The sequence below is a fragment of the Ambystoma mexicanum genome, chromosome 1q, assembly GCF_040938575.1.
Source record: "Ambystoma mexicanum isolate Mex_15411 chromosome 1q, UKY_AmexF1_1, whole genome shotgun sequence".
Lineage (NCBI taxonomy): Eukaryota > Metazoa > Chordata > Amphibia > Caudata > Ambystomatidae > Ambystoma > Ambystoma mexicanum.
In genome coordinates this window covers 790,339,387-790,352,857 of record NC_090922.1, presented here as the reverse complement: position 1 = coordinate 790,352,857, position 13,471 = coordinate 790,339,387, and the positions used below count along the sequence as shown (strand labels likewise).

Below are 13,471 nucleotides of genomic sequence, written 5' to 3'. Positions count from 1 at the left end.
CTTTCAATTGCAGGACTGGCTGGTTTCTCTGGACCTTCTGGGTGACTACTTCATGTACCCATACATCTCAAGCACCCAAAATATTAGAGTGGGGTCTTCCCACTTCCAGTGAAAGCTTATGCCATTGGGCCCTTCTTTGGTAGCCAGGGTTTTCACCAAAGAGCTTGTTCCTGGTTGCCGCAGGAGGGAAAGTAGCCATGTCGGTCTTCACCTAAATTACTGGCTCATCCAAGCTTACTCCCCCTAATGAAGTGTTAGCACACCTGAATCACATATGCATCCTATTGCACAGTTTCCTGAACTTCAAGAAGTCTGAAGTTTCACCAGCAAAGTCCCTCTGATTCATAGATGCCTTCCTGGGCACTCGCCTGGGCTGAGCCTTCTGTCGTGAGAATAGAGTGACTAACATCTTTCAAATGCGTCATGTCTTCCAATGCCAAGAGCTGGTCCGGGCCTTGGCATCACTGCTTTTATGGGATGGATTAATGGCCTCCTGCATGCTGTTGGTGCCTGAGACAGTTATGCATGAGGTCGCTACAGTGGCTACTCCTTTGTCAGTGGTTGCAATTTCAGGTAACAGGTCAGACCCTTTTCAGGTCCTGTGCAGTGAACATTGTATGGTGGTCCCTAAGAGACAGGCTACTGAAAGGGAAGTTGCTACATCAAACCCTGGCTCCAACTGACATTCACTGATGTGTCCTCTAAGGTCTGGGGCACCTACCTGCATTACTTGATGGTGTGCGTACTGTGGTGACCCTCAGTGTCTCGGGAACACTTTAACTTGCTGGAATGGAGGGTGGTGATGATGCACGCCCTGGTTGCCTACATCCCCTTTATAGTGTCCAAACACTATGCCATCTTTACCTGCAATCTAACCATTGCGGGCAAAAGAGGCTGCAGACCGCTGAGGCCTGACGAGCCTTGCCCTACAATAATCCATGCAGGACTGAGAGGTACGAGCGCCCAGGAGAGGGAAGACTCTGGCATGGGCAGCAGGTATGTATGTATGTATGTATGTATTAGGGCAGGGGGTGCGCTACGTGTGGTACAGAATGGAAGGAGGTAAAATGGGTTTTGGGGTCAGATTAAAAGTAAATCCTGCCAATGCAGGACAAGATTAGAACGGGAAGAGGGTGAAGGGGCTTCTCAGCTTGCCCATTCGAGGCTGCACAAAATCAGCCTAATAAATATATCTTTTTTGGCATGTGGCCTTCAACGGGTGGAATTTAGGTATAGAACCGGCCAAGGTTGTGCTGGTCCTGATGGACAACACAATGGCCGTGCATTACCTCAACGAGCAAGGTGGGTTCCTTGCCTCTGTGCAGAGAAGCAATGCTATTGTGGTTCTAAGCTTTGAATTTTATTTGATAGCAGCCCATCTAGATGGGTCATAACATCACAGGGATTCCTTAAGTGAGCTGGTAAATGTGCCCTCCTGCGAGGCGTAGCTCTGCCAGGAAATACTCGAGGAGACCTGTTCTCACTGGATTCACTTTGAGAATGAGGAAGGTTATTTATTATGCCTTTGGTAATTTCCTTGGCAGGGAGCTCTGGGGGTACTGTGAAACCTGAATGTACTTGCAGCCACTCCCCAGGGATCTTTGGCTCAGGTGGCGAGGGAAGGGCCATCTCTTTTGGATCCCGACCCTGGGGGTTGACGAGTGTGGGAGCATTACCTGGGTGAAGGGTCCTTGGGGATTGGGGAGAGGGTGCTAGATGGCAAGACATGGTATCAATAGCCCCACCCCCTTGCCCAACACGGACTTAACCTCCCTTCCCTCAGCCATCATGGGCTACTTCCATTCATGCTTTATTTTTCCCTGTAAGTGCCCACCAAGTACTGAGAAGAGGAAGAAACAACTAGGAGTAATGCACACTTCCAATTACAAACACCACTCTAGTACTGGGTGCGAAAAGGGGTATGAAGTCATCAATACTAAAGATCGGGCATGTCCCATTGAATGGTTCATTATGGTCGAGCAAGCCAATGACTCACACCTGAGGCCCCTTAATAGGGCTCAGGTGTATAAAGGGAGGAGACCCAAACATGCAGGAAAAGCGATGTGGTGTGATTAAATGAGACAAGGCGGTCTGAATGCCGACAACAATCCCAGAGGACCTGCAGGACCCGGGGCGAACAAGTTGCTTGGTGGTTGCAGGTCTGGGAGCCCTCGCATCAGAAGGCGAGCAGTTGGAGCTGCCAAACAGCTGAAAAGCAGAAGGGATGCAGTCTGCATCCAGTTTGGACGCCGGTATGTAGAGAAGTGCCCGGCAAGTACGCAGAGCCCAGGTGGTCTGCTTCCAGCTACAGAGAAGGTCAGCGGGAGCAGCAGGAACTGCTGCTGCTCGGGAGCCGCGAAGAGCCAGCAAGGGTCAAAGGACAAGGGAAGACCGGTGCGCTCCCAGGGAAACGCAGGAAGTAACGTCCCATGAACCTAAATAAATGAACTATATTGAATACCGAACTGAATGGAAAGTGCTATTTGAATATGATCACGACATATTGAATACCGATCCAACATTTGAAGTTAAACTGACAGATTGAATGTCAGCATTACTGGGCAAAATGAAAGCATATGAAAAATTGAACAATCACTTGCGTATTGTAACAATTTGAGAGAACCATAAGTCTATCGTAAAGCAAAAACCGGGTGCAGAAGAGTGTTACACTAACCAAAGAGAATAGAAGTGTGAGAATTCAGAAGAGCCTGTGAAGGGCCCAAACAATACTAAGGGAACTTATGGTTGCGCAACTTGTAATGGGTGGACCGTGTGGTCTAACAACTGCGCCTCGACCAGGTAGCCCTAAATGCTGACAAGCAAATTACCTTGTCGCCACTATGAATTGAATGCTAAAGCAAGCTAGAAGGCGGGTGAAGTGGATCTACTGTTTTTTTATAGTGAACTATGCAAGTGAAAGCAGTGCAAGTGCTACAGTGAAATCTTCGGGAAGGGAACCATGAGAACCGAAAACTGAGAAACAGTCTTGGGGAAGGGAACCTTAAGACATGGCGGAACATTGGTAAAACAAGCAGATATTAGAACTGTATTGGACTTGGTATAGGGAGCCCAAGAAGAACTTTAAGCTACAAATAGCTGAGACTTTACTATTGAACACTGTTTTGTTGGCTGAGAAAAACCAAATGCCAAATGTTTTCTAGATGTGAGGGCAAGCATAGGTTTTCACACACAGACTTTGGACTTGGACAAAGACTTCCCTTAGTTTTATTTAGACAGTAGAAATCCCTACCTTAGTTATAGGACAGGTTAGGCCTTACACCATTCTCATATTGAAATAAAACATCCCTTGAAACCTGTTTTCTGTGTCATCTCTTGATACCATGGCTGTCTCACAGGGATGCAATGACAATTGAGTTGGACTTCGATCTGCTCTATGCGTCCCTGCCAATACATCATCCCGCTTGTTCTCAGTTTCATGTTGATTGCGATTGCTCCAGACTGAGCCTGTAGGGCATAGTATTCAGTACTTCTGCGCATGTCCATTTGCCCTCCCTTGCTGCCTCCCAGATAGTGAGCCTGTTTTCCCAAAACCTCAGCAGCGTAAACCTTCATATTTGGCTCCTGAAAAGCTGTGATCCAAGGAGTGGGATTTTTCGGTCAACGTCTTGGATGTACTCCATTCAGCCAGTAGTCCAGCCACAAAACCAATTTATGCCTGCAGATAGCGCAAGTTCTCAGCTTGGTGACGATGGGGCATCTGAACCGCTTTACCTGTCTTGCTGCCTCCATTTTGGATTATCTGCTTGTTCAGGCCTGGACATGCCTGCAGACTGGCACTGTGAAGGGGTACTTGGCTACTATTTTGGTCTTTAAGAGAATCTGGGAGTAGGGCTGTTCTTTCTTCACAAGCCCCACCGTTATGCAGTTTTTACGGGAGCTGTGCAACCATTTTCACCCATGCCAGTTTGTTTCAGCTTGGGGTTTACGTTTACTAAGTAATTCAATGGGTTTCTTTCATTATCAATTTATTAAGCCAGGTGACTAGTTCCATAAAAACTTTCAGTTATGTGTTGCGCCTGTGAGATATTTGGAAGAAATCGGAAACCAAACCTCCACTTCTAAAAAATAAGTTATCTCACAAATGACTGCACCACACTTAATTTTTAAAACAGAAACTGGTTCCGTTTAATTATGAAGTATCAGTCATGTTAAAAAAGCCCCAACAGTTGACACATGTTTCGGCACCCTGGTGCGTTCCTCAAATCAGGGCAATTGATTTTCTGAAATTTAAGTATTACTCCACATATGTATATTTAAGTGTACTCAGTCCAAATAGCACTTCGGAAGGTGGGATTAAATCCAGGGACATGCATATGTCAACGTGTCCATTAAGATTGCTCACCCTTAAAGTTACCTTCCAGGTAGCCAACGCTTCGAGACTGAGCGAGCTCCAGGCATTGCCCGTTAGGCCTCCCTATTTTATTTTTCCAAAGAAAAGGTCACATTGAGTGAGGTTCTCCGTCCTACCCAAGAGTCTCAGATTTCCATCACTCATAAAAGATCCATCTGCCTGTGTTTATTTATTTTTATTTTTTTTGTCTTTTTCTTGTGAGGCAGAGGAGCAATTTCGTTAGCTGGACTTGGTGTGTGACTCCAACTGGGACGTAAGGAAAGATGACCAATTTTTGTGGGTTATGCTGGTGCCTGTGCAGGCAGGGCTGTGACTAAATAGACCCTGTCAAGGTGGATCATTCTCTGAATTTTTGAATGGTACAATCTGGCTTGGAAGGACGTCCCTGAGGTTCTCTGGGCTTATTCAACCAGTGGGCTGGCTTCCAAATCTACCAATCAGGAGGGGCGTGTGTCCCCGTTTTGTACATTTGCTTGGTGACAACTGTGCCTTGTGACATGTTTGCCATGCAATACTATTGGGGTTGCCTGTCCAGGCAGGATGCTCACTTTGGCAGAGGAGTCAACCAGAGTTTTCTGGTATAGACTGTCCTCTTGCCCACTCCCCCCTCCTCAGGTCCATATACTGCTATGGGAGACTATAATAAACATTGAATCAGTTGTAGGATGGAATTCATTATAAGAACCAATTATTTGACTCTTGTTAATGTTCTTTCTGATGTTTGCTCCTCACACTGAGTACTTACCATCCTGGATGTGTATAGTGCTGAGTGCTCAAAGGAAAGGCGCAACTGAGGTCCTGGGGCATGGCGCCTTGATACATATGGACCTCGGTGTTGTGGAGCATGTAAAAGCATCAAGTTGAGCCGACACACAGCCCGCTTTACCCCTTAATGGTTTGTTAAAGGATATTTATACCATGCACTGTCACCACTGGATTGGTCCCCTGGCGGATCTGAAAAACAAGGGGTTAGGGGTTGGTTATTAGGGCTAGGCAGGAGAAACAAGCAAGAGAGCTGCGATGTGCTGTTGTGTGAAGCTATGTGTGGTTTGTTTTGTTGTTGCAGTGTAGTGAAGTGTCTGCGGTTTGAAGTTAGATGTGTGGTTGTTTAGTTCAGAGTTTGAGAGGGGTGAGTTTATTAGTAGGGTTGGTTAGTGGCATCACTATCTAGATGGGGCGCAGGCTAATCTTCAAAATGCTGTCTGGATGTGTCGCAAGCTAATATTCAAAATGCTACCCCATTCAGCCATAACTGCCCAAAATGTAAACTGTGGCTGACTAACCCAATTGGTTTGATGCAAAGTATGATAATCTTACACATGTAGGCATGACTTAGAAGGCTGCCTTATACAAGTGGGGTAAATCTTGACGGTCTGATGAGCAACATGTAAGCTATGTGCCTGGGAAGTAAGATTTTGGATAATGGACAGGTCGGGTAGTTGGAGTACAGTAATGGCTGTACCCCCTACCTACACCACGTCTCCCATATCAGTTGCTGCTGGTTGACAGGTGCAGGCTTCCCAGGCCAACACCAGTGAAACCCCTCTAGAGCTGCTACTGTGGGAGTTTCCCTTTGCCTTGGGGCCCTTAGCCAGAGGGGGCTGCAACGGGGAGGGGGCTTTACTACTGGGTTCACATAAGAGGGTAGAGCACCCAATCAGGGGGCTGAGGGAGGGATGAGAGGCGTGAACAAGGAAGGAGGAGAAGCGGAAGCAAAGGAGCCACGATGCAGCAAGATCCAGCCAAATGAAGTTAACTTTTAAAAAGGATCAGGTGGCGCTTAGGAATGGAGACATGCACTCACCCCAGATGGAACATCAGCAGACTCACATAAATTACTGAAGAACAGCTGCACTGAAGATGGATTATCATATATACGGAAACTATGGAAGGAACACCCATCAGAAAATACATTACCAAATAGTAACCTCATGGTCCACATTGTGATGCTGGAAATGCCTTATAGAGGGACAGTGCCTCCTAGTCCTTATCCTACCACATCTATGGGTTTTGTCTGTTTTCTGCCACTGATATCCACCCTGGACCTCTGGCAGTGCAACTCTGCATGTTTTCCTTTTGGTGAACACCACCCATGGGATCCCCTTATGGCATCCATGGGTGGTGGTTAGGGGGGTACACCCTTGTACCTACTGTGTTTTGGGACACTTGTGTGTTGCCCACAGAGCAGGGTATGGACTGGTGGCAGCTACATGCTGACTTGTCAGTGGCTCTGAGTGTCCTCAATTTTTGTGACACCCAGGCCCAGCCATAGGAATCAATGTATTCCTGAAGAAAGGCAAGATGGCCACTGTGACCTCTTGGTTTCTATTGCCTTTTACCTTGTTTCACTGGGAAGCCCTGGCTGTGTCCCTTCTTCCTGACTGGCTGTTGGGTGGAAATACCATATATGGCTTTGGGGCTGCCTCCTGTCAGACTGACAGGAGCCATCCCAGGGGCTGCTTGTTGTGGGTACACCCTTGGGGTGGGACCTGTATGAATGGAGTCTGAAGTGAACTCACATTGTGTTATGGGTGTCTGGTTTCTGCGTGTGACACAATTCCTCAGACAGCACTTACTGAAACTGACATGAATGCAGTGTAGTGTGCTGAAAGACTAGTTGCTTACCCCAATCCACATTCTTTGTTATGGGTGTCTGGGTGGAGTGAATGGCTTGAATGCCTGTGAGCCCGATTGGCTGCCTGTCTGCATAAATGCCCTTCTGCGTGATTGGTTGACTGAGCCTGGCTCAACCTGAGTGAATGGGAACCAAATGTGTGTAACAGGGAGACCTCTCGCCAATTTGTTCAGAATCTGAAGTCGAAATAGAAGCAAGGTGGTCTTCCTTGGAGCCCAGCTGGAGAAGTATACTGCTGCATTTACTTTGTGTAATCCAAAAGCTGCTGTGTTTTCAAAGACTGTTCCACAGAGGACCTGTTTAGGAGACCTCTCCCCAAGCTATAAGGGCCATAGTGCAACTTGCTGCTCTTCATCCGATGTACCCTGAAAGCCAGTCCTGTGTGCCTGCCGTCCAGGGAAGGGGGTCTTCACGGGTCCTGAAGAACGACGGCTGGACATCTTGTGTCTAAGAAGTCCATTGGTGTCACCCAGGGTACAGAGGAGCGTTCGTGATCGCTGTAAGCCTGGTGCTGCCTACCGCTCAGAAGAGGGGGGTACCCTGGCATAGTGCTGCTTGACATCCAGAGCTGTGAAAGTACCAAACTACCGAAGAATACTTCAAGGGACATCCTTGCCATCATCACGGAGCACTTTTTCCTGCCGGAGAAGGTCCAGCGTCGCTGAGTACAGAGGAACGTTTGCTGGTGGGTTTCCCACCACAAGAATCCAACAAAGACGCCAGACTTGGTGAGGGTCTGTGGTCCACTCCAATAGGTGAGTACAGTTTGCCATAAGCTGTCCAGAGGTCAGTGCTGTGGCTACTGCACTGAAGAACCGAAAGTAAAAAAAACTGCAATATTCCAAAACCAGACACCAAATGTGAACTATACCCCTGTCGCCGCCAGAAGTCATTGAAGGGACCCAGGGGGTCCTCTTCTCATCTGCCAAGCCTTTAAGGAGCCCACAGCAACTTTAATCTTCCCAAGACCTCTACAGTAGGAGAAATCGTCGACCAATGGAGTGCACTGTGAAGAGCAAAACTACTGCACTTCAGAAAGACTTTGGTTCCTTTTGGTTTCTTTTTTCTTCTTGGACTCAGCATCCCAGTGGCAGCTCCATTCGGTGGGGGGTTCAATTCTAAAAGGGAAGCGTTGAGTGAAACCAAGAAAAACTGCGACTTAGCCTGCCAAGGCCCCACAGGAACTGTGAAGAGGAAGAGCATCTTTTAGCCTCGAGGGTCGTCCAGGGGGTCTCAGATTCATCTTGGATCCTGTTCTCCTGTGGCCTCTCAAGTATTTTGGGGTGGTAGAACCTTTAAGAAGAAAGTAGGTTATTGAACATATTTGAACTGGGCTGTAAAAAACGAGACCCGTTATTCCCTTATTTTTCCTTTAGAGGTTGCCCAGGTGGGGATCCTCGTACAGAATTGTGTATCTAGTTTAAAGAAGGCATTCTGCCACTGTTCATAACTAACTTGCCTTTCTTCCCTAATCTATGCTGTTACACCCCACTTAAGAATTCACATGCCTATTTAAACTTGCTGCAGTTGGTGCATTTATTACCGAATTATTGTATGGTACTACATAATGTATATATTTGCCGTTCTTTTAATAGTCACATAGTGTGTGGACATTCCTTTGTGGGGTGTACTTCAGAACCTGCCTGCACCACCTCCTGAAAGCTTAAGCCTTGCTGCTCATGCAACGTTACCAAATTAAGAGCCTTGGCTGGGGTTGCTCTGTCCCAACAATATATAGAGGGCAGAAGTACAGATACTCCACTCCAGTCTTTACACACAGAGATTGCCCAACACAAAATGGCTTGGACCAGGGCTTAAAAATGAAACCACAGCTTCTGCAAGCATATTCCACAAAACACTGAGTCAGACTAACCCTTGGACCAAAATTGGGTGCGCAATAAGCTGTCCTTCGCTAGTTGCCATACAGGCTAATATGGGAAGCACACCAGAACTTGGGTTGGAGTTCAAGGGCTTTTCAGTGAAAGTCCCACTTGCCACAAAAGAACGTGAAAAGCCAAGGAAGCCAGCAGAAACTGTAAGATGAACCCAAATAACAAACGGCCAGATCCCCAACAATACAATTAGTCTCTAACACCAACTCTCTGCCCCTGTTCACCTGTTCATACATGTGTAAGTTTCTACAGCCCTAGGCTTACCACTTTCTGGTTCACAATGGGAGACTTCTCTGGATAAGAGTTGAGGCATGGAAGCCTTCCTCCTGGCTAGGATTTTGCAAGCATAGCTGTTATTTTTCAAGGGGGGTTGGGAGGAAGTAGCACCTGGTTCATCACAACTTCTCAGGTGCTCAGGAACCACATACAGTTTTTGCTTTTATCCGAATGCTCTGCTGTCAGCTTCGATTGACATCTTGCCCACAGTTGCACTTGATGGATACGAGGAGTCTATTGGCACATTCAGGGAAATTAAACCGTCTTGGAAACTTCTTAGTCCTTCCCCTTGTATTTTATTTTTTACACACCACAGATCATCTTGATAGGTGTGTTCAGTGAATACCCACCAGTGGGCTACTACAGCTTATTTACAGTTAGATATCTTCCATTACGAAAAAACAGAATTGGGAGCACTGCTTTGGTATAAAGGTAGCCACAATGTCTAACCTTTCCAGCATCCATCCATAGGTTAAAAACACCAGTATTTTTATAAAAATATAAACTGTTTGCACATTTGAAAGTGTTATTCACCCCTATTCCTGTTTGCAGTGTTACAATGACTACTATTAACCTACTACTGGTAAACGTGCTCCACAAATGTCAATAACTAACCAGATGCATGGTGAGCATATACAGAACATGTTAGGCATTTTACATCTTTTGTTCTGGAAGGCGAGGAAAACTGTTGAGATGCAGCTTCCAAGTAATCTCACAATTGTTTGTTCTTTGCCTGACTGACTGTCGAGGAGCCTGCAACGCAAACCTTTTTAACTGTAGAATTACTTTAGGTGTCCACTCCTTTGTACCCTCCCATGGAAGATGGTGAAGAGGCCTCTCAGTCCCTCCTCATGGAGCTTGCCCCTCAGGCATCTGAGCAAGAGGTCCAGTCATCCCAAGACGATCAACCCAAAGGGCCTGATGTGATTGTCATAGACAGCGATGAAGAAGATGATGATGAGGAAGAAAATGAGGATGGTGAGCAAGAGGTATGATGGCTGACAATACTTTTTCTTTTAACTGGTTGGTAATAAAGAGCGTTGTGGTGGATAAATGGAGGATATGACCTGAGCCGCATGCAGTGGCACCTTTGAGGACAGGTAAACGTCCTGTCACCTGTATATGGCTCTTCATTTGTTTGCACTTCGGTTGCTGTATCCCCGTCAACAGCCTGACGCATGGTGAAGCATTGTGGTGCCATTTCAATGAGTTGTTCTGACCTAGTCCCACTTATTTACTGTAGAGACTGTGACTATTTCCTCTGATCTCCCAACTTGTGGCTCCCACCTGCTGACAGCTGTTTTTATCCTCGTCCCATCAGTCAACGGCTGAACTTAAGTTGTCCATTAAAATAATTAGAGGGGGACGGAATGATGCAGATGGGGCCTATTCTTCCCTGTGGTCCATGTGGATGTCTCCAGGTACAGTGAAAATTAGGGTAATTGCACGATATGCCGTTTTTTGTCCAGGCTATGATGTCTTGGCTGTTAAGACAGGGAGGCAGAAGGCTGTTATCTCCCCTGAGATGTAAGCTCTCTGTGGACATCCTCATATGCTGTGTGACACATTTATTGGTCTCAGACAAAGGGTTGCTGCCAGGGGAAAGGTCACTGCACAAAGGATTCGGGCTCTTGTCAATTCCTGAGCGGCAGGGACCTTCCTGAGCGCCACAAACATTTTACCTTCTCCAAGAGGGCTGGAAGCGTACTCCATCACAGTCCCTTCTGAGCCTTTGGCCAAGAGTTTGTAAGGTCAAGAAGAAGTGCTGCAAGCGATCCTGCTCTCTAATGGCTCTTCAAATGGTTCACTGTGTCCTCATTCAGAATGCAACATAACTCCTGCTCCTGAAAAGAGGTGTGAGCGGTCAGTAATGTGAAGGGGACAACTTTGTGAAGGTTTTTCAAAAGATGCAATTTTATTAACTCAAAAGGTTGGATAAACGCTTCACTATCCCTACTGTGATGAGGATGTCCCTGCTTAAAATAATCTAAAGTAAACACTCTAACAAAAGGTTTCTGTCCCTCCCACTCGTACATAGAACTCAATAAGGTAATATATGGCAATTCAAATAAAACAAATATATTGTTATATTATATTCACAGTCTGATTAACTGTTTTGCCTTATAATCTGGGTGAATTCCACTTCCTGCGATTCAAGCAGGATTCTATTCAACAATACAAAAAGGTTTAAGGAAATCCTGTCTTCTAATAAAGTGTCACTTCAGTTCTTTTGGTTCCAATTTGACAACAAAGTTCCCACTTCAATTCAACTAGCAGTTCAAAATTGTTCAAGCTTTTCCTTTTCCACTTGCGATAGAGCGCAAAACAATTTCTTCTCATAAACCAAGAATATTTCCATAGTTCATTAGAATCAACACGCATGTCTATCAGGATACGTTCCTAACACACTTGTTTTTAACAATGTTGGATACTTCTGCAGCAGTTCATACAACACTTGCTTCAGTGATATTAATTTGTTACGATGATTCTGTATTGTTTCACAAAATGTTCTTAGTGGTTCTACCACTCCTCCTTCAATACTTTTAACCACACGACATTACTTCAGTGACTGTCACCTGGTCTACTCACCTGCCAGGCCTACTACTACTATTACAAGATCCTCTGCCCCAGTGTACTCTCCTGCCAGGACAGAATAAGCTACTACTACAAGTACTTCTGTGGTAAATGTTTTCTTCCAACAAGTTAGCTAGGTTTCTTGCTTCACAACATCAAGTTGAAGTATTTCTTTTGGGAAAACAATAAACACAATGGTGCTGTTTGTTACGCTTGTGATTGCCATACGCAATGCAGGTTCTCCAGCATGGGGTCTGACATGCATTCACATACATGCTCATGAATATTCCCCGTCATCAGGCCGGTAATCCTAGGTAAAAGAAAAAACTGTTTAACTTTAGTTTTTAAACTGTCTTTCTGCTATAAACCAATCACTGAACTCTGGGTCATACTGCCCCCAGCCAATGACTGCCCTCTGCAGCCATCTTCAGATTTTTACAGCACGTTCAAGTGTTGGGAGTCTTCGTGATTCGCTCTTTGAGCTTCTGTGTTTTTTTTATATTTTTTTTCTAACTTTTTTCTCTTAGCAGGAAAAAGAAACACACACTTCAAATCTAGAAAAGCTCCTGGGGGACTCTATAGGGAAGGGAAATTAGCCATAAAATGAGAATTCTCCCTAACAAGCTCCCTGAAGAGAAGCCGCTTTTTCATTTATGCACAACCCCACGTTAATGCACTACTGTGCTTTGAGCGCTAGGTTCCTCTGTTCGTAGGGCTGGACTACATAAGTTAGGGATTTGTTGGTGGACTGCCTAAACTGATTTAACCCCTTTACAAGAGGTTATTTTCTCCCCCCATCAGTCTTGGGCTAATCGCATTATTGTATATATGTTGGTGTATGATTGTGGTATTTTTTCTTCATAACTGTGGTTTAATTGTGTTTTCATTATAAGACCCATAATAAAATGCATTTTTGATGCATCTGCTGAAGTGCAATCTGTGGAGTTTTACTGTGTGCGCTCTTTGTGGGCTTCCGATCACTCTCATCCCTCCCGAGACTTGGTCTTGACTGCCTGCCAAGCTACAATAGATTGGTCTGGTTTGACCTGAAGTTTCCCCTGTTCCGCTGAACTAGGGTGGCCTCCTAAAGTTCTGCCCACCAGGTCAGAGTTTAGAAATCCATCTTCGCATCCTCATGCATTCACTTGGTTCCACATGCACGTCTTCGCATTCGCCCAATGCAGGAATGGTTAGCAAAACAATGATCTCAGGCAAACGGTCAATTGGACGATCTAGTGGTTGTTTCGCTAACCACGGAATAGGCTCTTCGCTGGTGGTCCAGAGACAACCTGCTAAGAGGAAAACCCTTGCACGTTCCACCAGCACAGGCGATCACTCGCCGGATGGGGGGGTCTCACTTCCTTCACCACACAGCCCACGGCCAGCAGACACATTCTACTGCCCAAAGACAACTTCCTAGAACTCTTGGCAGTCCTCAATGCCCTTTAGACCTTTCATCAACATCTAACAGGTCATTGCAGACCTGTACAGACCACAGCCATGGTCTATCTGAACAAGCAGGAAGGCACACACAGCCTGTCAAAGCTATCCCAAAAAATATGGGATTGGGCACTGAAGCATAACATGTTCCTAACATGTTCCTAACATCGCAACATGTTGCAGGGAACTCAGCTCTCTGTCAGACACTCTAATCAGATACTCTACCAGAAGATCAGGAGTGGCAACTCAACAGATATCCTAGACAGAATATTCTCCCAATGG

The 13,471-nt window shown here is 45.9% G+C and overlaps 1 protein-coding gene across 4 annotated transcripts in view; it reads left to right on the top strand.

Moving 5' to 3' along the window:
- TPR (translocated promoter region, nuclear basket protein) overlaps positions 1 to 13,471 on the top strand; it is a 2,097,972-nt gene that overhangs the window by 1,498,581 nt on the left and 585,920 nt on the right. For 3 of the 4 annotated variants that reach the window (XM_069641376.1, XM_069641375.1, XM_069641374.1), the window contains exon 40: positions 9,967 to 10,164. The exons of the other annotated variant lie outside the window; for it this stretch is intronic. In XM_069641376.1, coding sequence (XP_069497477.1) covers positions 9,967 to 10,164 — 198 coding nt within the window. The remainder of the gene's footprint in view (positions 1 to 9,966; positions 10,165 to 13,471) is intronic. 4 annotated transcript variants of the gene reach the window in all.